General features: G+C 44.0%; 1 protein-coding gene across 1 annotated transcript in view; it reads left to right on the forward strand.

Annotated features, from left to right (window-relative positions):
* Nucleotides 1-26198, forward strand: part of zmym2 (zinc finger, MYM-type 2) — a gene marked incomplete at its 3' end in the record, with an annotated part of 61012 nt that overhangs the window by 22987 nt on the left and 11827 nt on the right. The window contains exons 7-17 of the mRNA XM_080785238.1: nucleotides 4538-4750; nucleotides 8955-9123; nucleotides 10276-10391; nucleotides 10970-11104; nucleotides 11828-11978; nucleotides 12964-13136; nucleotides 20202-20367; nucleotides 20473-20501; nucleotides 21036-21177; nucleotides 21415-21536; nucleotides 21787-22207. Coding sequence (XP_080641364.1) covers nucleotides 4538-4750; nucleotides 8955-9123; nucleotides 10276-10391; nucleotides 10970-11104; nucleotides 11828-11978; nucleotides 12964-13136; nucleotides 20202-20367; nucleotides 20473-20501; nucleotides 21036-21177; nucleotides 21415-21536; nucleotides 21787-22207 — 1837 coding nt within the window. The remainder of the gene's footprint in view (nucleotides 1-4537; nucleotides 4751-8954; nucleotides 9124-10275; nucleotides 10392-10969; nucleotides 11105-11827; nucleotides 11979-12963; nucleotides 13137-20201; nucleotides 20368-20472; nucleotides 20502-21035; nucleotides 21178-21414; nucleotides 21537-21786; nucleotides 22208-26198) is intronic.

The raw sequence follows: 26198 nt of genomic DNA on the forward strand, positions 1-26198 counted from the left end.
TGGGAACCGGTTCGGTTCTTTTTGGTTCTTTAGTCCTTGAGCCCAAGAGCTCCAAAATTGGATCGTTAATTGAGTACCACAGACGAAGAACTGTCCAAGTCCAAATTTCATTCTGACCCCTCCACGAAAAGGCCTCGTTGTCCTGACCCCTTATCTATCATTTATACATTATGGATAAATAATGGTCAATGACCAACCAAATTGATACATACATATTTAGCTGCAGACCCCTATCTGAAGAGATGTTGTGCCAGGTACCCCCCACCGTAACAGAAGATTTGTGTTGTTAAAATGTTCTAATAATGGCAAGATTTACACTGTGTTGTTGTCAGCTTGCAGATTGGCTTTCACATTATTTATTCCAAAGTATAAAATAGGGTTAAAAGGATTTTTAACGTTTTTAACTAAAATATTTGCTTCTGGGGAGGTCCCTGGAACAACATATTTTCAGATGAGGGTCGGCGGCAAATTACATATATTTTTGGGGGTCCTTGACATGAAAATGTTTGAGAACGACTGACATATAGAAACATGTTTTTTTTTCTTTTTAAGAATCTGTTCAGCGTTCACAGGTCTAAATGGGTCAAAGTGGTTAAAAATGTGATGCTAAATAAGTCATTTTGCTGGGGACCCCTGGGCACATATTCATGCTTCATCATAGGTACGTGCCCTCTGGTGACGGCGCCCGTCACAGAAACAGGAGGGAGAGAGAGAACCTGTCGTACAATGAGTAGTATCCCGAGAAGATTGATTTTATTTAGCAGATGAGTTCACTACTGTGTGTGTATATATATAGTCCTCCACATCTGAATGAGTGACACAACTAAAGAGATAGACATGACTGACTGGCTGGCTGGCTGGCTGGCTGGCTGGCTGGCTGGCTGGCTGGCTGGCTGGCTGGCTGGCTGGCTGGCTGGCTTTTCATGACTCACAGCCAGACAGCCCAATTAGACAGTAGACACAGCTGAGTCACAATCTGTACATGTAAGCCTTTTTCTTTGCACACATCTGCCTCCCCATGGCGTACGTCGTGCAGAAACCATACCCTAAACTACCACAGCCCGGTTCTCTCTCCGGAAAAGAAAAGGACCTCCTACTCGCCATGTTGGTGCATTTGAATTCAGTATATATTCCGCTATCTGGTGAACGTGAATGAATGTCTTACGGCAACGTAATCAGACATAATGCACGTTAAAAGGATCCCTGGCAAAATAAGCTAAAATGATCAATATTTTTATGTCCACCTAATGCTTTCTATGGCATAGGGCAGCTCCCGGCAGGATCCGCCGGGAGAATCTAGACGCAGCTGTGCGACATGAGACTAATTAATTAGAGTGACAGAGAAAGAGAGAGAGAGGTGTGTGTGTGTGTGTGTGTGTGTGTGTGCGTCAATTTAACAAAGGTGCAGACGATCAGAAATCAGCAGAGAGCGATCGACGTTTGCGCTACCTTTTTCTCCCTGGAAATAAAAACGTCTGGGTTTCCGAGGCTACACGTTGACACATTGCGACAGGTGTTGTCCCCCCTTAAGAAAAAGACTAATCAAATATTTAAGGTGTTTTACCATCTTTATGTTTTGTTATAGAAGACAATTATAAGGTATTAAGGCATATAAGGCTTATTAGCCAGCCATGCTTTTAAGTATGAAGGAAATTTAGACAAAGCTGTATTTAATTATGTCCAAATAAGTCAGAAGATTGGGCAAAAAAATAAAACGGACGTTTGAAAAGGGTTTTGTTTACCCTGACTAATACTGTACATTGTTCCTGATATTGGAAATGGCAAATACCGGTAACTGTGTTTACAGGACTGTCTTTATCCAGCATATTAATCGGGTTAAGATGGGTGTGTTGTAGTTTGTGTTATTGGAAAAATAGCAGATCTACAAGCTCATAGCGCGCCACTCGGTGGTCTGCTATTTTTGGAAAATCGTAAAACAATGCGCCACAAATCTTTCAAAAAACCTTTTTTATTTATTTTTACGTCAGACCTAAATAACCCATTTTGGGCGGGGACCCATTTTGCTGTTGAAAAAAAGCTCGTAGCGCGCCACCGAGTGGCGCGCTACGAGCTTGTAAGTCTGCTATTTTTTTTAAATCGAAGAGTGACTGACATAGAAGTCATTCTTTTAATCTGATCTCAGGTCAGAATGAAAACTGTCAGGATGTCGAAGACATTTTTAGAATCTAATCTCAGGTCAGAATGGATTAAGCACTATTATGATAAGCTCATATGGAGATATCTATCTGTCAGTCGTTGTCCCTTTATGCCCATATATGGAGATATCTATCAGTCAGTCGTTGTCCCTTTATACCCATATATGGAGATCCCTGATTTGTTTTCGCCTGAGGCCCTGACGACATGTTGAGGTTAGACGACGCACTCCATATTATTTCCACATAGCTCGCCCACCAGCCCTCTCTCTCTCTCTCTCTCTCACGCCAATTTTGATATAGGATACGTCTCTTTTCTCTCCCTATTCTTCTCTGCAATTTAAGGCATCTAGACCCCACGTCGAAATTAAAAAATATATATATTCTGAAAGAATATATATCAAAAGATTTGTGCCGCATTTTCACGATCTTTCAAAAAAATAGCAGACCTACAAGCTCATATAGCGCGCCACTCGGTGGCGCGCTATATGAGCTTGTAGATCTGCTATTTTTCAACAGCTAAAACATAACATAATGCTTAGTTATTATAAAACACCAAAAGGTGGTTCCCGTCCAGAATGCGTTAAGGCATTTAGCAGGTCCTCTCATCCAGGGGAGGCCTGGCTAAGTGCAAGGTCTGAGTAAGTGGCGTGAACACTATAGTCAACAAATGACAGGGTAAGTGCCGGTCGAGCACAATTGAGAGACCCAACAATCCCCCCCCCCCCCCCCCCCCAGCCATGAATGAGCAAGCCATTTGTGAGTGACCGCGTCAAAGGGAAAAACTCCCCTCTCGACACCTCGACGCGGGCGACCGTCGGCCTTGAACGGTCGGGTTGAGAGTGAGAGAGAGAGAGAGAGAGAGAGAGAGAGACCGGTGTACAGTACAGGGGGGGGGCAGTCAGACAGATATTTCGTGAAGCCACTAAGGAAATCAGGACTTCTGAAAGTTCATATAATGGCCTGTTGTGGCCTGTTGTCATTGGGCCCAAAAAAAACCCCATAGCTCCATAGAGGTCCATGTATTTGGGCCCAACTTCACCTAGACTGTATTACCTTAATAAACATGGTCATGAATACTTTCTGCTTCCAGTCACTAGTTTAAAGTCTCATTTCTCATGTCATAATATTCTTTTTGGAAAATGATGGTCTCATTTATTTAAAAAAATGACCATAAAGTCGCGTATGTTCTGAGGGGCGTGGCTACCGTTACAGTCTATGAACGGGAGCCACCCCCCCCCCCCCCCGTTCAGTCAAAAATAAAAACCAACGAAGAGTAACTTGCAGTGCAAGGAATTACAGGCTTCATTTTACGTCCATGTTAGACCCGGGGAACGCTTTGTCCATATTTTTTTTACAGTATATGGTACAGTACAGCAAACAATACATGGGTCTACTAGCCAGGATTCATAGATACCTTGTGGGATGAGAAAACGCTAAATCCCCAGGAAGAAGTCAACTTACTGGCATGCAAACGGTTATATCTCTTTAAATGGCATGCATGGCACGAACAACATCTGCATAATTATGTAACTATCATTATCAATAATTGCCAATGGCGACAAGTAGTGGAATGAAAAGTCCTAGGCCCTACAGTAGCAGCAAGGAGGTGGAGTAGAGTCCGATGTGGAAAATGGGAGTGAGTCTGAACCTTGAATATATATATATTCTTTCAGGGCGAACATTTTTAACTCAAATCTTTGCTTCTGGGGAGGTTCCTGGAATAACATATTTTCAGATGGGGGGGTCGACTCCCCCAAAAATATATATTTTTGGGGGTTCTTCACATGAAAATATTTTGAGAATGACTGACATAGAAACATGCGTTTCCCTAGGGTAGGTACCCTCACATGTTCTCCCCGTGTCCCCTAGGGTAGGTGCCCTCACAAAAAACATGCAGTAATCCTGGTCTCTAAACTGCCTTCCCCTGGCCAGCTGGGGCGCCTGATGGAGGGGAAAGGAACTGGTTGGAATAACGTGTTCCCTCCACGCACTACGTCCAACCAGGGAAACTCCCCCCTGTCAGGTGTAAAGGAGCAACTTGGACACTCAGACATGAAGGAAGCATGAGTTCAAGTCTGTTGCTCTCCCCTTAATTGTCCCCCATATATGGGGACTAGGTTGATGGAGGGTGTGTAGAGCCCAGGATCACATTAGATGATTGAACACAGGGGTGAAAAATGGTGGGATAAAAATTATATTAAAAAGAAGAAACGGCGTTTTCCAGAAAACTGTCAGGATTTAGAAGACATTTTTAGAATCTGATCTCAGGTCAGAATGGGTTAATAAATACACATTCTCCCTCTCTCTCTTCTCCTCTCTTTTCTTTCTTCCCTCTCGATGGATGGATGGATGGCACCGACCCGGCCCGGCCCGGCACACAGATCCGCCATGAGGTGAGCTTCAAGACGGTGACCCACAAGATCTGCAGCGACCTCTGCTTCAACCGCTACCGCATGGCCAACGGGCTGATCATGAACTGCTGCGAGCAGTGCGGAGACTACCTGCCCAGCCGCGCCACCGCCAACCACTTTGTGCTGCTGGACGGCCAGCAGAAACGCTTCTGCTGCCAGAACTGCATCAGGGACTTCAAACAGGTACAGATCCATGGGTTTAATCAATGATCTGTTATTATCAGATCTGTTATTATCAGATCTGTTATTATTATCAGATCTGTTATTATCAGATCTGTTATTATCAGATCTGTTATTATTATCAGATCTGTTATTATCAGATCTGTTATTATCAGATCTGTTATTATTATCAGATCTGTTATTATTATCAGATCTGTTATTATCACATCTGTTATCAGATCTGTTATTATTATCACATCTGTTATCAGATCTGTTATTATTATCAGATCTGTTATCAGATCTGTTATTATTATCAGATCTGCATCAGGGACTTCAAACAGGTACGATCAATGTGATCTGTTATTATCAGATCTGTTATTATCAGATCTGTTATTATCAGATCTGTTATTATTATCAGATCTGCATCAGGGACTTCAAACAGGTACGATCAATGTGATCTGTTATTATCAGATCTGTTATTATCAGATCTGTTATTATCAGATCTGTTATTATTATCAGATCTGCATCAGGGACTTCAAACAGGTACGATCAATCATCTGTTATTATCAGATCTGTTATTATCAGATCTGTTATTATCAGATCTGTTATTATCAGAACTGTTATTATCAGATCTGTTATTATCAGATCTGTTATTATCAGAACTGCATCAGGGACTTCAAACAGGTACAGTACGATCAATGATCTGTTATTATCAGATCTGTTATTATCAGATCTGTTATTATCAGATCTGTTATTATCAGAACTGTTATTATCAGATCTGTTATTATCAGAACTGCATCAGGGACTTCAAACAGGTACAGTACGATCAATGATCTGTTATTATCAGATCTGTTATTATCAGATCTGTTATTATCAGATCTGTTATTATCAGAACTGTTATTATCAGATCTGTTATTATCAGATCTGTTATTATCAGAACTGTTATTATCAGATCTGTTATTATCAGATCTGTTATTATCAGAACTGCATCAGGGACTTCAAACAGGTACAGATCCATGGATTTAATCAATGATCTGTTATTATCAGATCTGTTATCAGATCTGTTATTATCAGATCTGTTATTATCAGAACTGTTATTATCAGATCTGTTATTATCAGAACTGTTATTATCAGATCTGTTATCAGATCTGTTATTATCAGAACTGTTATTATCAGATCTGTTATTATCAGAACTGTTATTATCAGATCTGTTATTATAAGATCTGTTATTATCAGAACTGTTATTATCAGATCTGTTATTATCAGATCTGTTATTATCAGAACTGCATCAGGGACTTCAAACGGGTACAGCGTGGCCGTTGGATTGATATTGATTGATTGATTGATTGATTGATTGAATTTGATTGAAATATGTATTGACAGTTTGCAGAATTACAGTACATTTCAAGCACAAACTCAAATACAAAGACTGTTAACTGTGAGTGGACGACCCAATTAAGCATTACACTTGTTTACAACATAGGGTCCACCTTGTTCAATTCATCAAAAAATTTAGAGACGTACAAATAGACACTTCTATATAGTCAAAGAACAGAACAGGATTTCATCATAAAGGAGGTAAAAAGGGAAAAGAAACATAATACAGTGAGGGGATTTTATTCAGATTTTACGGGGGCCAGTTTCGAATTGCAGCCATCCGTAGGTGCCCTTTGAGAGTGGTTTTTGAAGGATTCAAGGGATTTGCATGTCTTAATGACTGTTGGTAGGGCGTTCCACATTTTGGTGGCATAGGAGCGAAAACAATTTAGTCCCTTGTTTGTGCCGAATCTGGGTTGTACATGGTTTGTTGCACTCCCTCTGGTGTTGTGGGTGTGGACTTCGTTTACATTAAGGAAGTATTTAGACAGGTACACGGGTATCTTGGTGGTGTATCGAATCTTGTGGACCAGACCCATTGCAAGATGCTGTACTCTGTCGTCGACCCTAAGCCATGAAATCTATGGAAATCTTGGATTCTATGGAAGTCAGCACGTCTTCTATGGAAGCACGTCATGCACAGAAAATAGGCTATTTTCCGTTATTAGTTATAATGAGATTATTTGAAGTGGCAAACTAGCAATATAATAATTATGTTCAATCTTGCAGAAACACTCATCATGGATATTTAATGAAAGCTAAAGGGCAAAGCCTCAACTGGCTGGCTTTATGGCTATCAAAATATTATCATAATTGTACATATTGCTTGTCTATGAAACACAGCACTAGTGTGAGAGGTGGGGGTCCTTTTCACAAAGTGACATGATGGGCTGACAAAACTATTCAGTTTTGAGATTATATTTGTATATACTTTAATAATGAGTTTAATCCATGCTTGCTGCCTCTAGCAGTGTTGTTTTCGTCGACTAAAACAAAGACGAAAAAGGTTCGTCGACTACCTTTTTTCACAGAGGGAAACTAAATGAAAACTAAGCTGTGATGACTGAAATTCTTAGCCGAGTAAAAACTAGACTAAAATGTTTTACACTTGGTTGCATGCTGAAAATAGCAGATCTACAAGCTCACAACTGCGACGCGTTGTGAGCTTGTAGATCGGCTATTTTCAAGTGTAAAATCCATCACGACGGCATCATGGCCCGCTAAAATACATTTTAGTCGACTAAATCAACTGTAGATTTAGTCGACTAAAATCTTATGACATTAATTTTAGTCGACTAAAAACCAGACTAAAACTAAAACATTCCAGGTTGACCTAAAACTAAATGAAAGCTATTCAAAGAGACTATGACTAAAACTAAAAATCAAAATGTGCTGCCAAAAACAGTGCTGCAACTGCGGTTGGCTTGTGGCTCAGGAGGTAGAGCAGGTCGTCCAATGATCCATGGGTCGGTGGTTCGAATCCTGGCTCCTCCTCCATGTCTACATGTCGAAGTGTCCTTGGGCAAGAAGACACTGAACCCCAGAATTGCTCCCGATGTGCTGATTGGTATGCCTTGCATTGCTTCCACCGCAATCGGTGTATGAATGGGTGAATGTGAATGGGTGAATGTAATGCACAATCTATGTAAAGGTGTATGAATGGGTGAATGTGAATGGGTGAATGTAATGCACAATCTATGTAAAGGTGTATGAATGGGTGAATGTGAATGGGTGAATGTAATGCACAATCTATGTAAAGGTGTATGAATGGGTGAATGTGAATGGGTGAATGTAATGCACAATCTATGTAAAGGTGTATGAATGGGTGAATGTGAATGGGTGAATGTAATGCACAATCTATGTAAAGGTGTATGAATGGGTGAATGTGAATGGGTGAATGTAATGCACAATCTATGTAACGGTGTATGAATGGGTGAATGTGAATGGGTGAATGTAATGCACAATCTATGTAAAGCGCCTTGGATAAAGGCGCTATATATAAATGCACCATTTAACTGCGCAGCATCACAGGGTAACTTACCGTCTCATATCAGAATCTGTACTAGTCTCTGCTCTTTTAAGAGACAATTACTTCTTCCCCTTTTCCAGCTGTATTGTCTCTGCATTGGGGAAGAGTGGGTGGGCATAATGGGTGGACGGGAGGTAAATGAGGGGTGCCTTAAGACGTATGTACTGTACCATGAAATGTATACGCTGACATGAACAAGGACCCCACATGGGAGGGGGGAAAAAAATGTAAAAAAAACCCAATAAAAATATTTAAAAAATAAATAAAAAAGAGACAATTACTAGGCAACACGCCCTAGTCATGTTATTATTTTATATTTATTTTTAGAATATTCTTTATTTTTTTCATTATTATTATTATTTACAATCCTTAGGTTTACCAATATTATTATTCATATCTTAATTTCTGTTATTTAAGCTCCACTGGTAGCTTCTATAGGAAGGCCACTCGATAAGCCCCTTTGGGCTTTTTTGGCACTTCCAGCACATCATGTAGGTAACTAGTCTTGTTTCCTATTTGAAATATTTGCGTTCTGTAAATTATTTTATTTTACCATATTGTTGTTATTATTTTACATATGTGACCGGGGACAGTGGTTTAATATACAAGGGGGCCATGGTCACTTATCAGTTCTTTACATATTATGAAACTGCAAACTGTAACCTTTCATATGATGTATTGCTCATTGAAATTCGGGGGGAAATGAAGAAGATATGACCATTTGAAACTTGTTGAATTGGAAACCTCAAAGTAAAGAAAACTAAACTAATAAACTAAACTAAACTCTCTTTTCTCTCTCTGGTCTCTGTTGTACCTCTGCAGGCTCACAGTAAGCTGGCGAGCTGTGTGACCTGCAAGACGCTGATAAAGACGGGCGACGTGCTCCACAGCCTGGGGGCGGGCGGCGCCATGGCGTCCTACTGCTCCGTGGGCTGCATGAACAAGGCCAAGACGCCGGCCGCCATCACCCCCCCCGGCCCCGCCACGCAAAGTCAGTACCTCAACATAACCCCTTTTGGTGTTCGAAACATCATGCTATTTTTTTAACTATATTTTTTATCCCACGATTTTGTAACCCATTTTTCACCCCTGTGTCAATCATCTAATGTGATCCTGGGCTCTACACACCCTCCACCAACCTAGTCCCCCATATATGGGGGACTAGGGGAGAGCAACGGACTTGACTTGAACTTTTTTGAAAAAAATCGAAGAACGACTGACATAGAAACGTAGCTTTTTCAGAAAACTGTCAGGATGTCATTTGACATTTTTTCGAATCTGGTCTCGGGTCAGAATGGGTTAAATACCAACAATAAGGTCATCGCCACGGTTAGAACTCTCCATATGAAATGACACGGATCATCCCCCCCCCCCGACAGGATGGTTCTGAGTACAGTACAGTACAGTACAGTACAGTACCTCATGCTTATGTATTGTCGTGTCTTGTTGATTGTCGTGTCTTGTTTTGTTGTGAGATTTTTGAACAGACCTGTGAATGAATACGAATATCCCTTTGGGGACATTTTGTTGACGAAATTGTCAGTATATTTTGTCTTAGTTTTAGTCATCATAGCTTAGTTTTTATTTAGTTTCCATTTAGTTTTCCTCCGTGAAAAAAGGTAGTCGACTCGAAAACTGTTGGTTTTAGACAGTCGACAAAATCATTTCAACAATTTCCTTACGGCAGAGCTCTAGAATTGAGATTTTCCATTCACTGCTATATTGGAAGAGAATTGGTTTAGGATCAGAGACCATGTCTGAGGGTAGCATCATGGTCATGTTTAACCCATTCTGAACGGGAACCCATTTTGGTGTTAGCATCATGTTATGCTTTAGCTATTGAAAAATAGCAGACCTACAAGCTCGTAGCGCGCCACCGAGTGGCGCGCTACGAGCTTGTAGGTCTGCTATTTTTGAAAAATCGAAGAATGACTGACATTTTTAGAATCTGATCTCAGGTCAGAATGGGTTAAGGGTAGCATCATGGTGTTGTGCATCTCTGTGTTTGGTTAGGATCAGAGACTTAGTCATTTTTACTAGTTGACTAGTTGCTTAGTTTACTAGTCGACTAGTTGTTTAATGCCCTAGTTTGAGGGTAGCATCGTGGTCATGACGTCATGTGCATCTCTGTGTTTGTGTGCAGACGCAGAGCCAACGTGTCATTACTGTAAGACCAAGTCTCTGCCTCAGTACCAGGCCACGCTGCCCGAGGGGAACGTCCTCAACTTCTGCAGCTCCACGTGTGTCGCCAAGTTCCAGGTCTGTTTTCCTCGCCGTCATCGAACCCAACATGTCGTCTTATTGGTGTCTACAGCTTTGCAGTCCCGCCCCCCCCGGAAAGACCCGGAAAATAAATCCCTGTTCATTTTCATCATAGACTTTTCAGAAAGTATTTATTTAAAGACGTTTATACGCCGCTGGACAAAGCCAACTCTTGTCGTGACAAATCATGACAATAAACACAATGTTTTGGGCCAAACAAATAATTAGAAAGTAGGGAGAAAAAAAAGCAGACTGTATCATATATGAGTGACTGACTGTTGCAAACGATACAGAGACACCTCCCTAACAATAACGCCGAGACAGCTTGTTTATTTTTTGGACCACAACGCTTATAGTAGACGATATTAAGATCACCCCATGTTATTCTCCATAGAGAAATTACTTCCGCAAACCAGGGGAATGGAAGGGATGAGCGAGTTACGTCAGGACTTCGGTGCTCTATTATCATTCATTATTATTATTATTATTATTATTATTATTCCCCAGTCATGGTGGGATATATTATCACGTTACAACAGTGCTTATAAGACTTCCATTTGATGGATTATTTCCAGAACGCTCCGACACTCCAGACGACCACCACCAACGGCCAGACGCCCCTCCTCCCCACCGCACACAGCAGCGTCACGCTCAAATGTAATTACTGCAAGGGAGCCTTCAGTCTGAAGCCTGAGACCTTGGACTGGGAGGTGAGACCCGTTGGTTCATTGATTGATTGATTGATTGATTGATTGCATACGTTATTTAGTCAGAAATGTAAGCAGCATGGAGGTACAGTAAAATCCTTACCTATATCTTGTGCCTTCAAAGAGCTTTTGCCCCTTATTGCTAAACCTTTTTGCCCTTTTCTTTTTGGTACTATTTTGAAAAACAGCTCACAACGAGTTTATTTATCAAGAGCATCCTGAAGTATCCAATTGTAGGCCCAATTTAGTGACCCTAGTGACCCTTCCACTGATGGGAACGACCCTTCCACTGATGGGAACGGATCAAAGTCAATGGAGCGTCCTCTGTGTCTGTGTGTGTGTGTGTGTGTGTGTGTGTGTGTGTGTGTGTGTGTGTGTGTGTGTGTGTTTGTGTCTTTAGCACAAGGTGTACCAGTTCTGCAGTAAGACATGCTGTGTGTGTGTCTTTAGGACAAGGTGTACCAGTTCTGCAGTAAGACATGCTGTGTGTGTCTTTAGGACAAGGTGTACCAGTTCTGCAGTAAGACATGCTGTGTGTGTGTGTGTGTGTCTTTAGGACAAGGTGTATCAGTTCTGCAGTAAGACGTGCTGTGTGTGTGTGTCTTTAGGACAAGGTGTACCAGTTCTGCAGTAAGACGTGCTGTGTGTGTGTGTGTGTGTGTGTCTTTAGGACAAGGTGTACCAGTTCTGCAGTAAGACATGCTATGTGTGTGTGTGTGTCTTTAGGACAAGGTGTACCAGTTCTGCAGTAAGACGTGCTGTGAGGACTACAAGAAGCTCCACTGCATCGTGACGTTCTGCGAGTACTGCCAGGAGGAGAAGACGCTCCACGAGACGGTCCAAATCTCCGGCGTCAAGAGACCCTTCTGTAGCGAAGGTACTGTTACTGTACTCTACTGTTACTGTACTGTTACTGTAGTCTACTGTACTCTATTGCATTGATTCTCAACCTTTGTAACACTTCTACTGCGTAACCCGCGTTCCCCGCTATTTAATCCATGTGTCGGTGCTGCGTAATACCCCCAAAACCACTATTTGTTTAATGTGTTTAATTCGCAGTTTTTCTTTTAATAATTAAAAAGTAAGAGCGGATTTGTCGCGGACCTGGTGACAAGGCCGTCGCGGTACGATGACGAAACCTGGAAATCAAAGCCATGCTCTCTGGGCTGCTAGGGCTTCTGGGAAAATGAGTTCAATGCCAAGTGAAGGGTGGGTTTTGTTTGGACTACAACATGCTGTGGAGGCTGTGTTCGTCTCGCATCGTATAATGGAACAAACCATGGGACTAGTATTTCCCACCAGATTTTCGCCGATCAAAGCTGCAAATACTTTGGCGTTTATGCTCCAAAGGTAATAGATCAATCCTGGCAGCCTAGATGGGATGGATAGATTAATCTAAGGCCCCCGAAAGTGTTACTTTCAATGATTTGACGCCATTATCTCTCTCTGGGACCCCAATCTACACAGTACAACCCTCCGTGTTTTTATTTTTATTACGTTGAGTGTACAAATGGAACCAAACGGGGAGCCAACGCTGAGAACCAGCACATGGTTATCTGATAACAAGCTAAGCTATACCCCTGCACATGTAGTCCATAAAAAATATAAAATACAGGAGCTTCCGTTCTCCAGACGATGTAAGCATTTGCGAGAGGCAACATTCATGGCAACGCGAGAGACTACTGCACCTGGGAAACATATTGGGAGGCCATATTGTTCTTCATAAATTCTCATTGTTCCTCTCCTCTCCTCTCCTCTCCTCTCCTCTCCTCTCCTCTCCTCTCCTCTCCTCTCCTCTCCTCTCCTCTCCTCTCCCCTCCCCTCCCCTCCCCTCCCCTCCTCTCCTCTCCTCCCCCACCCAGGCTGCAAGCTGCTGTTCAAGCAGGACTTTGTGAGGCGTCTGGGCCTGAAGTGTGTGAGCTGTAATCACTGCAACCAGCTGTGCAAGAGAGGCGTGACCAGGCAACTGGGGGGGATGACCAGGGACTTCTGCAGCGAAGCCTGCGCCAAGAAGTTCAACGACTGGTACTATAAGGTCAGTCCCATGTGGTGGTGGTGGTTCTTTTTTTAATTTATTTTTTTATATTTTTTATCCCACAATTTTGAAACCCATTGTTTTCACCCAGTGTCAATTACAGTATCTAATGTAATCCTGGGCGCTACATCTCCTCTGCCAACCTGTGGGGGAGGGGGGGGGGGGGGGGGGGCAGGGGACTGACCTCATGCTTCCTTCTATGCATGAGGAGTCCAAGCCGCTAAGGAACACATTATTCTGGACCCTCCATCAGGCGACCCCTGCTGGCCAGGGGGAGGTAGTTTAGAGACCAGGCTTACTGCAGGTTTTTTGTGAGGGTATCTACCCTAGGGGACACGGGGAGAACATGTGACGGTACCTACCCTAGGGGACACGGGGAGAACATGTGAGGGTACCTACCCTAGGGGACACGGGGAGAACATGTGACGGTACCTACCCTAGGGGACACGGGGAGAACATGTGAGGGTACCTACCCTAGGGGACACGGGGAGAACATGTGAGGGTACCTACCCTAGGGGACACGGGGAGAACATGTGAGGGTACTTACCCTAGGGACACGGGGAGAAAGGCACTGATGACGCGGAGGAGAGAACACGCCCTCAGCGGGAATCGAACCCAGGACCTTATAGCTGTGAGGACAGCACTAATGACGGTGCCCCCTGGTGGTGGTTCTTAAGCCCCATTTATTACTTTACATACAGGCAGAAAATAGCCAATCTGTCCTGGGCCGTGGCTCAGCGGTCCAGGCACCGTGGCTGGTAATCCAGTCTGGCAGTGTGCCGCGGGTTCGACTCCCGATCCCACGGCCCCTCTATAAAAAAAAAATCAATAAAGGCGAAAGCCACAAAGAAACATAAAAAAAAAGAAGAAAATAGCCAATCTACACGTTTTATAATGCATTCATTGAGAGTTTAGAGATCTGCTCATTTTGGCGCACGACACCTTCATACTGGGTTACATAATTAAGCATTATGTGTTCATTTGCATGCTGTGATGTCAAATGATGATAAACTAATAATGAAGATGGTAGTTTATGTTTTAAGTGTGATGGAGGCATGCATGAACAGGGACTTCTGCCTCAGTTATACAGGCAGCCTGATGGTTCATTATGATGACTAGAATTTCGCCCGCCTTCGGCGGGCTCATCCCAGTGTCGTTGCAGCGCAATATGGGAAGAAGGAAATTGCAGGAGTTGACAGACTCCACTTCATGTTTCAGCTGTGTTTTTAAACTCAGTAGTGTGCCCTGCACACAGCGCACACTCGCAATTGCAGCTGGAGGGCGACGCGACACACACACACGCCCACACACACACACACACACACACACACACACACACACACACACACACACACACACACACACACAGAGCGATGTGTGGATAAATCAGAGATTTGGGAAATGTGTTCTGAATGGGCCTGAATATATGTGTGTAGTGTCCTTTTGTGCACTTAAACCTCTCCAGCTGATCCAAAATGCCGCAGCTCGCTTGGTCTTCAACCAGCCAAAATTCTCACATGTCTCCCCCCTGCTCCGTTCCCTCCACTGGCTCCCGGTCGCTGCCCGCACAGAATACAAAACTCTGATGCTGGCATTCAAAGCAACCAAAGGTATGGCTCCCCCATATCTTGCAAGTATGATCGAACCCTACAAACCCTCCCGCTCACTCAGATCAGCCAACGCAGGGAAGCTGGAAGTACCCTCACTAAAAACGCCGGGACAACACTCCACACGTCCCAAACTCTTCTCCCTTCTGGCTCCAAAACTGTGGAATGCACTTCCCATTGCAGTCAGAACTGCAGCATCACTCCCAATCTTCCGCCGTAGTCTGAAAACCCACCTTTTCAGACTCCATCATGGCCCATAGCACTTACCCCACCCCCTTAGATAGCAATTCTGTAGACTTAGATAGCATTTGATACAGTCTTATAGCATGTTATGTAGACAGCATAAGTGCATTGTATGTGCTATTGTCATAGCACGTCATAGTACATATGTATAGCATAGTAGTATAGATGTATAGCTTATATGTATAGTTTCATTATAGATATTCCACTGTTACTTTCTTAGCTTACGCATGTTTCATGATAAATGTTTTTATGTGATGTATACCCATGCTTTTTTGTTCTTGCTTAATGTAAGTCGCTCTGGATTAAGAGCGTCTGCTAAATGCCTAAATTGTAAATTGTAAATTGTAGGCTGCAACAATGATTTCATAAAGTGTAGTTTAGTTTTGAACAGGCAACTAATGTAGTGATAGATTAATTGAATGGGCCTGAATAGATAGATAGATAGATTTCTTTATTTTTGTGTCATGCACCAAAGGCGCCCAGCCCACATGGGCTAATTGGGCTTACAGGACACACCATATCATTGCATTGAATATTGCATTGTGTACAATAAACAGATATGTTTTGTTGATATTCCCTTTTTTGTTTTTACACAAACAAAACATTCTGCCTTATTTCCCACGCCCTGCATAAAAAGTCTGCCAAAGCGCACACTCGCAATTGCAGCTGGAGGGCGACGCGACACACACACACACACACACACACACACACACACACACACACACAGAGAGCGATGTGTGGATAAATGACTGAGATTTGGGAAATGCGCACGCAAGCACAGAATGCACGGCGTGACAGGATTATATAGGTCACCCGTTTTGGTGTGACACACACGGCTTCCACATTTAGCTTCATACTGGTTGAAAGTGTCCTTCCAAAAATATTTTTTTTGCTCGAAATTCTTATTCACAATGACATTGAGTTGTGGTGTTGTTTTTAGGGTAATTGTTGCATAAGCGCTATTTCGCACTGGAGTCCCGTGAGGCGGGCCATCTCACTCCCCTCCCCTGTGTCTGAAGCAGCTAGCATGGAAGCTATATGGAACCTTTCCCTCCGAGTGCACACAACCATGCCGTTGTCCACGCGTCCATCCGATAGCTTTTAATGTAAATGTCCCATCCACTGAGCAAAAGCGATATAAGCGCCTTATTCATTAATTCGATTCATTTGGGTGTGGGGCTGTGCAGTGCTGTGGGCTTTAAATTGTGACGGAGGCGAGCTGCTGCTGCTGTTCGACTTCGAGTCGCTGTCTATGGAGCAGTATAGAGTAGGCGTGGCGCAGCATTAGAAGGGCGCAGCAAATACGACATTGAGGGGTAGAAACCATCCCGGTCGCGTGGTTGATCTAACGCGTGTGTCACTGTGAAGGACTGGCCCCATTAAGTGAACGTAGTTGGCGTAGTAGACGCCAACATGACGATTCTGACGTAGGCTGTAGAGGTTGAGCAAGAATAGCGTGTTTGAGAAAAGTAATATTTAAACAGTAAATAAGACATTTTTGGCGAATGCAATGTAGTCTATATGTTTTCTGGGAGTGTGGCGAATTTATTTAGCATATAGAGATGTCTGGTAAAAGTGTGGTTTGGTCGGAGAAAGCTGTTGGATAAACGGCCATGTGCTTATGTACCCCTGTCTATTAGGGTAGCAGGATGGGCCTGAATAGATAGATAGATAGATTTCTTTATTTTTGTGTCATGCACCAAAGGCGCCCAGCCCACATGGGCTTACAGGACACACCATATCATTGCATTCAATATTGCATTGTGTACAATAAACAGATATGTTTTGTTGATATTCCCTTTTTTTTTTACACAAACAAAAGATTCTGCCTTATTTCCCAGGCCCTGCATAAAAAGTCTAAACTCAGTAGTGTGCCCTGCACATGTAGTAACGGATGGGTTATAAATTATTATAATACTGTACTGCACTCCTTAGTATTGCACTGTACTGTAATGTTGTCCTCTGTACTGTACTTTACTGTACGTCTTTACTGTACTGTACTGTACTGTTGTTAGTGTTGTTATTGTTGTTTTTCTTATAATGATTATTATTATTATTGTTATTATTATTACATGCATTATTGTTCTGATGTGAGCTTGTTTGTAAATGAGTGAGTTTACAAAGAAGTTTATTGTTATTATTATTATTATTATGATTATTATTATTAGTATTGTTATTGTGATTATTACATGGATTATTGTTGTGATGTGAGCTTGTGGCTGACTGACTATCTAGAAAATGAAAACATGGCACTTCATTTAAAATAGGTTACAGACCCCTGTTATATGCGCTTGTTTTGGGATTATTTTTATAGACCTATTTACTTGTTTCTATGAGACATGGCAACAGCAGCGAAAGGCATCCACGTCTTTCTCTTGTGAAATGCTGAGATTAGAAACGACCATAATTATTTCATTTCTCAACCTTAAAAAATAAATAAAGACATCTCCATAATCCTTGGGAAGTGTGTGTAGCAAAAGTAGTCGGCATTGTCATGGTTGAAAGTATTCATGCAACACTGACGCTGTAAGCTGTGTGATGCTAACGCGCTAACACCGTTAGCATGGTCTGTGTTGGTGAAAGGGAAAAGGATAGATATGAAACTACTGGCCAAAATAAATGTCATAAAAAACACAACACCTAAAATCGGAATGTGATGGTGAGCTATTGAGCACAAACAGACAATCATGATTTGCTTGCTGGACCTATAATTCATTTATGTGCATTACATTTCCACCTCGCACATATAAATCAAGCCACAGTGCAGTCAGAGAGTAGTTCACAGGTCACAGACACAGGAGCAGTGAAAGGGGGAGGGGACTTGGGATGGCAGTGTAGAGTAGGCACGACATTGAGAGGTAGAAACCATCCCGGTCGCGTGGTTGATGTAACGCGTGTGTCACTGTGAAGGACTGGCCCCATTAAGTGAACGTAGTTGGCGTAGTAGACGCCAACATGACGATTCTGACGTAGGCTGTTGAGGTTGAGCAAGAATAGCGTGTTTCAGAAAAGTAATATTTAAACAGTAAAGAAGACATTTTTGGCGAATGCAATGTAGTCTATGTCTTTTGTGGGAGTGTGCAGGTTTTATTTTGCATAGAGAGATGTGTGGTGGAAGTGTGGCTTGGTCGGAGATAGAGCACGAATGAACGGCCAGGTGCTCATGCACCCCTGTCTATTAGGGTAGCAGGATAATTGTGATTAAAAATGAACGTTAAAAATGAAAGCTACTGTGAATGAAGCTCCCTTATGGCTCAACACGGTAATGCATCAACCACATTACCACGTACTCTCATGGTGACGTCCCCTCATAACTGTCCTATATCTAAATACATTTGATTAGCCCATTTTGACCTGAGATCAGATTCTAAAAACGTCTTCCACATCCTGACAGTTTTCTGAAAAGGCTATGTTTCTATGTCAGTCGTTCTTAGATTTTTTCAAAAATAGCAGACCTACAAGCTCATAGCGCGCCACTCGGTGGCGCGCTATGAGCTTGTAGATCTGCTATTTTTCAATAGCTAAAGCATAACATAATGCTAACACCAAAAGGGGTTCCCGGGGCCAAAATGGGTTAGTATTATCGAGCTTCCCCCTTCATCCAGAGATGGCGTTCACGCTCCTTTCTGTGGAACACGGTCGGATAGATGGATAGATAGATAGATAGATAGATAGACAGAAGTGGGCTCGTGTGGAACGATGCAAACAGCTGGTTGAATCATTATGCCACCCACCACAGCTGTGTGTATAGAGACTATGTACATGCATGCTTTTCCCATCAGGACACGCCCCCCCTCATCTAGACATTGAGCAGCATGGATGGAGTGTTGGAGTTTGGGAGCGCTCGTTGTAAATCACTCAACCGTCCTGCCGTACCACCTGTTTCTAAATGTCACATAATGCAGGAGGCAGCAAAAATGTTGTGTTATTGAAAACAAGCACTTCCAAACTCTGACACAAATAATCAAATGCAGGGCATTTCTTGACAGAAAGTAGCTCATAACGTTTCTATGGTGGATTTTTATGAAACAAAAACTTTCTGCAGATAGAAAGAGGATAATTCAAGCTTTTCGTACAGCTGTAAGGTTGGTGAGTTTAACATTGTTTAATGCAATCAGACAGGACTTTAATGTTGGTGAGTTTAACATGGTTTAATGCAATCAGACAGGACTTTAATGTTGGTGAGTTTAACATTGTTTTAATGCAATCAGACAGGACTTTAATGTTGGTGAGTTTAACATTGTTTTAATGCAATCAGACAGGACTTTAATGTTGGTGAGTTTAACATTGTTTAATGCAATCAGACAGGACTTTAATGTTGGTGAGTTTAACATTGTTTAATGCAATCAGACAGGACTTTAATGTTGGTGAGTTTAACATTGTTTTAATGCAATCAGACAGGACTTTAATGTTGGTGAGTTTAACATTGTTTAATGCAATCAGACAGGACTTTAATGTTGGTGAGTTTAACATTGTTTAATGCAATCAGACAGGACTTTAATGTTGGTGAGTTTAACATTGTTTAATGCAATCAGACAGGACTTTAATGTTGGTGAGTTTAACATTGTTTAATGCAGTCAGACAGGACTTTAATGTTGGTGAGTTTAACATTGTTTAATGCAATCAGACAGGACTTTAATGTTGGTGAGTTTAACATTGTTTTAATGCAATCAGACAGGACTTTAATGTTGGTGAGTTTAACATTGTTTAATGCAATCAGACAGGACTTTTCTGTTTGGATGAATGGGCTGTCGAGGCCAGAAAGTAGTATTTTGCCACTTCCTGGTACGATGATGTCATGCGCAAACCCTCTTATTCTACCACAGGTCGTTTCGAGGAAGCAATCTGATTGGTTGACACAGCCTTCTAGCCGTGGGTTAAAAACCAGCACCGTTCAACACCTAATCAAAACAAAGAATTCAGCCGCTCTGTTCTCCCAGAGCGCTAGCAAACTCGGTGGCTAGGCTAGCTAGTTTCTTGAGACATTTGTGGTCGTATAGTCACTACATCTGTCATTAAAAAGTTTTAAGGGTAACTGTGGTAGAATTGCAATATTACACTCGAGGGTGTGGTTTAACGTGATTATTGCCACGACAGGGATGCGGTCAGGAACGAGAAGAAAGTCGAGTTCCGCAAGCATCACTGAAGTGTAATATTGCTTAATGTGTAATATCTTGTGTGTGTGTGTGTGTGTGTGTGTGTGTGTGTGTTCCAGGCTGCGCGGTGTGACTGCTGTAAGGTTCAGGGCAACCTGACGGAGTCCGTCCAGTGGAGGACGGAGATGAAACACTTCTGTGACCAGACGTGTCTGCTCCGGTTCTACTGCCAGCAGAACCAGCCCATCATGGTCACGCAGAAAGGCCCCGAGAACACCAGCCTGGGTACGGTGGCTGCTCTGTGTGTGTGCGTGTGTGTGCGTGTGCGTGTCTGGTTGTTAATGTTATTGTATTATTTACATTGTTTTGATGTATTCCTTCTATCACCAGGGTTTGACATGCCATCAGCCAAACTAGGGGTGAGTAATAAATGGACTGGATTTATTTACACAATTAAACAAATTGGGTTCAGCAGGCAAAGACTAAATCAAGAAAAACTTCCTAGATCAAACCAGGAATAGAATACAAGTTTAGACTTGGCTTCCATGAACATGAAATGGTCTCAGAAACGTCATAAAAGCAAAGAGGTTAAAATGCCTCAAATCTGTGATTTCTTCAGCTGGTCAACAATAGGTTTTAGAGAATGATAACGCCTAAAACATCAGACTAAAATGTTAAGGAAGGGACTATAGTGGACAATAGATCCAGTAGAAGTCATTTTACAATTAGTTGCATGCTGAAAATAGCCGATCTACAAGCTCACAACGACGCGTTGTGGGCTCGTAGATCGGCTATTTTCAGCAAGTGAGAAGGAAAAAAAACTGTCATTATGACGGCATCAAGGCCCGCCAAAACACATTTTGTTCGACTAAATAAACTGTAGATTTAGTCTACCTAAATCTTATGATATTTAGTCGACTAACAACTAAATGAAACCTAACCCGTGGCTGTAGGTGGTGAACCAGGGGACGGGGCCGAGCGCAGCAGGAGGGACGCCGAAGGACGTGAAGAACAAAGCTGTTCTCTGTAAACCCCTCACGCTCACAAAGGCCACCTACTGCAAACCTCACATGCAGAGCAAGCTCCTACAGACAGGTAGAAGATTATTATTATTTCATGGGGTTCTTTTATATTTTATTTTTTGTTATTAAGCACTTTGTAACTATTGTTACTAGTGATAGTGGTGGTAGTAGGAAATGTTGTTATACAAGTTGTTTACACTGTGTGTGTGTGTGTGTGTGTGTGTGTGTGTGTGTGTGTGTGTGTGTGTCTGCGCGTGTGTGTGCGTGTGTGTGTGTGTATGTGCGCGTGCGTGTGTGTGCGTGCTGTCAGATGTGGACGACGGTGTGAAGAGGGAGTACATCCCTGTGCCGATTCCTGTGCCCGTCTTCATCCCGGTACCCATGAGCCTCTACTCCCAGGTCACGCCATCGCTGTTCCCCATGCCTCTACCGGTAAGAAAACACAGCGTATGCAGCATACCGGGAGCTGCCCTATGCCATAGAAAGTTCCTCCAGGCTAGTGTCGAAGTGTCCTTGAGCAAGACACTGAACCCCTAATTGCTCCTGAGGTGCTGGTTGGTGCCTTGCATGGTTTCCGCCGCCATCGGTGTGTGAATGTGTGTGTGAATGTAATGCACAATCTATGTAAAGCGCCTTGGATAAAGGCGCTATATAAATGCACCATTAACCCTTGACTGTCCAGGTGCCGGTGCCAGTGTTGCTGCCCACCACCCTGCAGACCATCGAGCAGATCGTCCAGTGCCTCAGAGACCTGAAGAACAAGGCGTCGGCGTCCTCTGACCAGGTGACCACCGAGGAACAGAAACCAGGTGCCACGGTGGACCTCGTGACCACCGAGGAACAGAAACCAGGTGCCACGGTGGACCAGGTGACCACCGAGGAACAGAAACCAGGTGCCACGGTGGACCAGGTGACCACCGAGGAACAGAAACCAGGTGCCACGGTGGACCAGGGGACCACCGAGGAACAGAAACCAGGTGCCACGGTGGACCAGGTGACCACCGAGGAACAGAAACCAGGTGCCACGGTGGACCAGGGGACCACCGAGGAACAGAAACCAGGTGCCACGGTGGACCAGGGGACCACCGAGGAACAGAAACCAGGTACGCCCAGCTGCTGCTGCTGCTGCTGCTGCCCACGACGTCTTACTTTCATTACTGTGGGGGGAAAAAATGCATTGAGCTTTAAAACCCATTCTGACCTGAGATCAGATTCTAAAAAATGTCTTCTACATCCTCACAGCATTTTTAAAGTATTCAATTTTGACCTCAGGTCTTAACCCATTTTGTGCGAGAACCCCTTTAGGTGTTGGCATTATGTTATGCTTTAGCTATTGAAAAATAGCAGATCTACGAACTTGTAGACTGACATAGAAACATAGCTTTTTGAGAAAACTGTCAGGATGTAGAAGACATTTTTAGAATCTGATCTCAGGTCAGAATAGTCATTGTCTAACAATTCCTTCTACACCCTTCTCGGTGTGCAGTAAGCCTGTTTTGGTTTTCTACAGTACGTTTCTGTACAGTACATTTTCAGATCAGGAGCATCATTTGGGATCCCAGGGGATACATTGCCACCCCCTAGTGTTCAGATTTAACCTCAAACTCAGTTATTTTATGAATTATTTCTCCAGTGTCTGCAACCATGCACTTTCCAACCTGGCATCCCTATTTTGGGCATGTTATCTCTAGGCAAACATTTTCAAAAATGTTCTATTATTATTGACCTATTTAATTTTATTTTTAATTGAGAATTTGGTCAGATATAAAAGCTCACAATGTGACACCGTCAAAACCGCATTGTGAGCGTGGAGGAGGTTGAATATCTTCGATATGATTGTCTCCACCAGGCCGAAGGCATGGGGAGAGAGTATGTTTTATTGTCTCCACCAGGCCGAAGGCATGGGGAGAGAGTATGTTTTATTGTCTCCACCAGGCCGAAGGCATGGGGAGAGAGTATGTTTTATTGTCTCCACCAGGCCGAAGGCCAGGGGAGAGAGTATGTTTTATTGTCTCCACCAGGCCGAAGGCATGGGGAGAGAGTATGTTTTATTGTCTCCACCAGGCCGAAGGCACGGGGAGAGAGTATGTTTTATTGTCTCCACCAGGCCGAAGGCATGGGGAGAGAGTATGTTTTATTGTCTCCACCAGGCCGAAGGCATGGGGAGAGAGTATGTTTTATTGTCTCCACCAGGCCGAAGGCACGGGGAGAGAGTATGTTTTATTGTCTCCACCAGGCCGAAGGCATGGGGAGAGAGTATGTTTTATTGTCTCCACCAGGCCGAAGGCATGGGGAGAGAGTATGTTTTATTGTCTCCACCAGGCCGAAGGCATGGGGAGAGAGTATGTTTTATTGTCTCCACCAGGCCGAAGGCATGGGGAGAGAGTATGTTTTATTGTCTCCACCAGGCCGAAGGCCAGGGGGGAGAGTATGTTTTATTGTCTCCGCCAGGCCGAAGGCCAGGGGGGAGAGTATGTTTTATTGTCTCCACCAGGCCGAAGGCATGGGGAGAGAGTATGTTTTATTGTCTCCACCAGGCCGAAGGCATGGGGAGAGAGTATGTTTTACTGTCTCCACCAGGCCGAAGGCACGGGAGAGAGTATGTTTAGTTGTCTCCACCAGGCCGAAGGCATGGGGAGAGAGTATGTTTTACTGTCTCCACCAGGCCGAAGGCACGGGGAGAGAGTATGTTTAGTTGTCTCCACCAGGCCGAAGGCATGGGGAGAGAGTATGTTTTACTGTCTCCACCAGGCCGAAGGCATGGGCACTGGGGAGAGAGCATGTTTTATTGTCTCCACCAGGCCGAAGGCATGGGGAGAGAGTATTAGTCCTTGGGCCAAGTGCCCAGATATGACATGTCGGTACCGGTGAGGCGGCAAAGTTTAGTTGTGATTTTTTTATTCCTATACATCCCTAGATTAGGTTTTGATATGATAGACCTTGCTGACTGGCAGCTTTTTAGTGGTTATCACCTCAAACCCCCCTTTTTGGTATATGGCTCTGGCGAAATTGTGTAAAGGCAAATAAAAATTCACTAAAATTACATAAATACACATGGAAGTGTGAAATTTGGAAGAGTATGTTTTATTGTCTCCACCAGGCCGAAGGCATGGGGAGAGAGCATGTTTTATTGTCTCCACCAGGCCGAAGGCCAGGGGAGAGAGCATGTTTTATTGTCTCCACCAGGCCGAAGGCCAGGGGAGAGAGTATGTTTTATTGTCTCCACCAGGCCGAAGGCATGGGGAGAGAGTATGTTTTACTGTCTCCACCAGGCCGAAGGCATGGGGAGAGAGTATGTTTTATTGTCTCCACCAGGCCGAAGGCCTGGGGAGAGAGTATGTTTTATTGTCTCCACCAGGCCGAAGGCCAGGGGAGAGAGTATGTTTTATTGTCTCCACCAGGCCGAAGGCATGGGGAGAGAGTATGTTTTACTGTCTCCACCAGGCCGAAGGCACGGGGAGAGAGTATGTTTTGTTGTCTCCACCAGGCCGAAGGCCAGGGGAGAGAGTATGTTTAGTTGTCTCCACCAGGCCGAAGGCATGGGGAGAGAGTATGTTTAGTTGTCTCCACCAGGCCGAAGGCATGGGGAGAGAGTATGTTTTATTGTCTCCACCAGGCCGAAGGCATGGGGACTGGGGAGAGCATGTTTTATTGTCTCCACCAGGCCGAAGGCATGGGGAGAGAGTATGTTTTATTGTCTCCACCAGGCCGAAGGCCAGGGGAGAGAGTATGTTTTATTGTCTCCACCAGGCCGAAGGCCAGGGGAGAGAGTATGTTTTATTGTCTCCACCAGGCCGAAGGCCAGGGGAGAGAGTATGTTTTATTGTCTCCACCAGGCCGAAGGCATGGGGAGAGAGTATGTTTTATTGTCTCCACCAGGCCGAAGGCACGGGGAGAGAGTATGTTTTATTGTCTCCACCAGGCCGAAGGCACGGGGAGAGAGTATGTTTTATTGTCTCCACCAGGCCGAAGGCACGGGGAGAGAGTATGTTTAGTTGTCTCCACCAGGCCGAAGGCATGGGGAGAGAGTATGTTTTATTGTCTCCACCAGGCCGAAGGCATGGGGAGAGAGTATGTTTTATTGTCTCCACCAGGCCGAAGGCATGGGGAGAGAGTATGTTTTATTGTCTCCACCAGGCCGAAGGCACGGGGAGAGAGTATGTTTTATTGTCTCCACCAGGCCGAAGGCACGGGGAGAGAGTATGTTTAGTTGTCTCCACCAGGCCGAAGGCATGGGGAGAGAGTATGTTTTATTGTCTCCACCAGGCCGAAGGCATGGGGAGAGAGTATGTTTTATTGTCTCCACCAGGCCGAAGGCATGGGGAGAGAGTATGTTTTATTGTCTCCACCAGGCCGAAGGCACGGGGAGAGAGTATGTTTTATTGTCTCCACCAGGCCGAAGGCACGGGGAGAGAGTATGTTTAGTTGTCTCCACCAGGCCGAAGGCATGGGGAGAGAGTATGTTTTATTGTCTCCACCAGGCCGAAGGCATGGGGAGAGAGTATGTTTTATTGTCTCCACCAGGCCGAAGGCATGGGGAGAGAGTATGTTTTATTGTCTCCACCAGGCCGAAGGCCAGGGGAGAGAGTATGTTTTATTGTCTCCACCAGGCCGAAGGCCAGGGGAGAGAGTATGTTTTATTGTCTCCACCAGGCCGAAGGCATGGGGAGAGAGTATGTTTTATTGTCTCCACCAGGCCGAAGGCACGGGGAGAGAGTATGTTTTATTGTCTCCACCAGGCCGAAGGCATGGGGAGAGAGTATGTTTTATTGTCTCCACCAGGCCGAAGGCATGGGGAGAGAGTATGTTTTATTGTCTCCACCAGGCCGAAGGCACGGGGAGAGAGTATGTTTTATTGTCTCCACCAGGCCGAAGGCACGGGGAGAGAGTATGTTTTATTGTCTCCACCAGGCCGAAGGCATGGGGAGAGAGTATGTTTTATTGTCTCCACCAGGCCGAAGGCATGGGGAGAGAGTATGTTTTATTGTCTCCACCAGGCCGAAGGCATGGGGAGAGAGTATGTTTTATTGTCTCCACCAGGCCGAAGGCCAGGGGGGAGAGTATGTTTTATTGTCTCCACCAGGCCGAAGGCCA

This window comes from Protomyctophum bolini (genome assembly GCF_963924005.1).
Source record: "Protomyctophum bolini genome assembly, chromosome: 16".
In the NCBI taxonomy this organism is placed as follows: Eukaryota; Metazoa; Chordata; class Actinopteri; order Myctophiformes; family Myctophidae; genus Protomyctophum; species Protomyctophum bolini.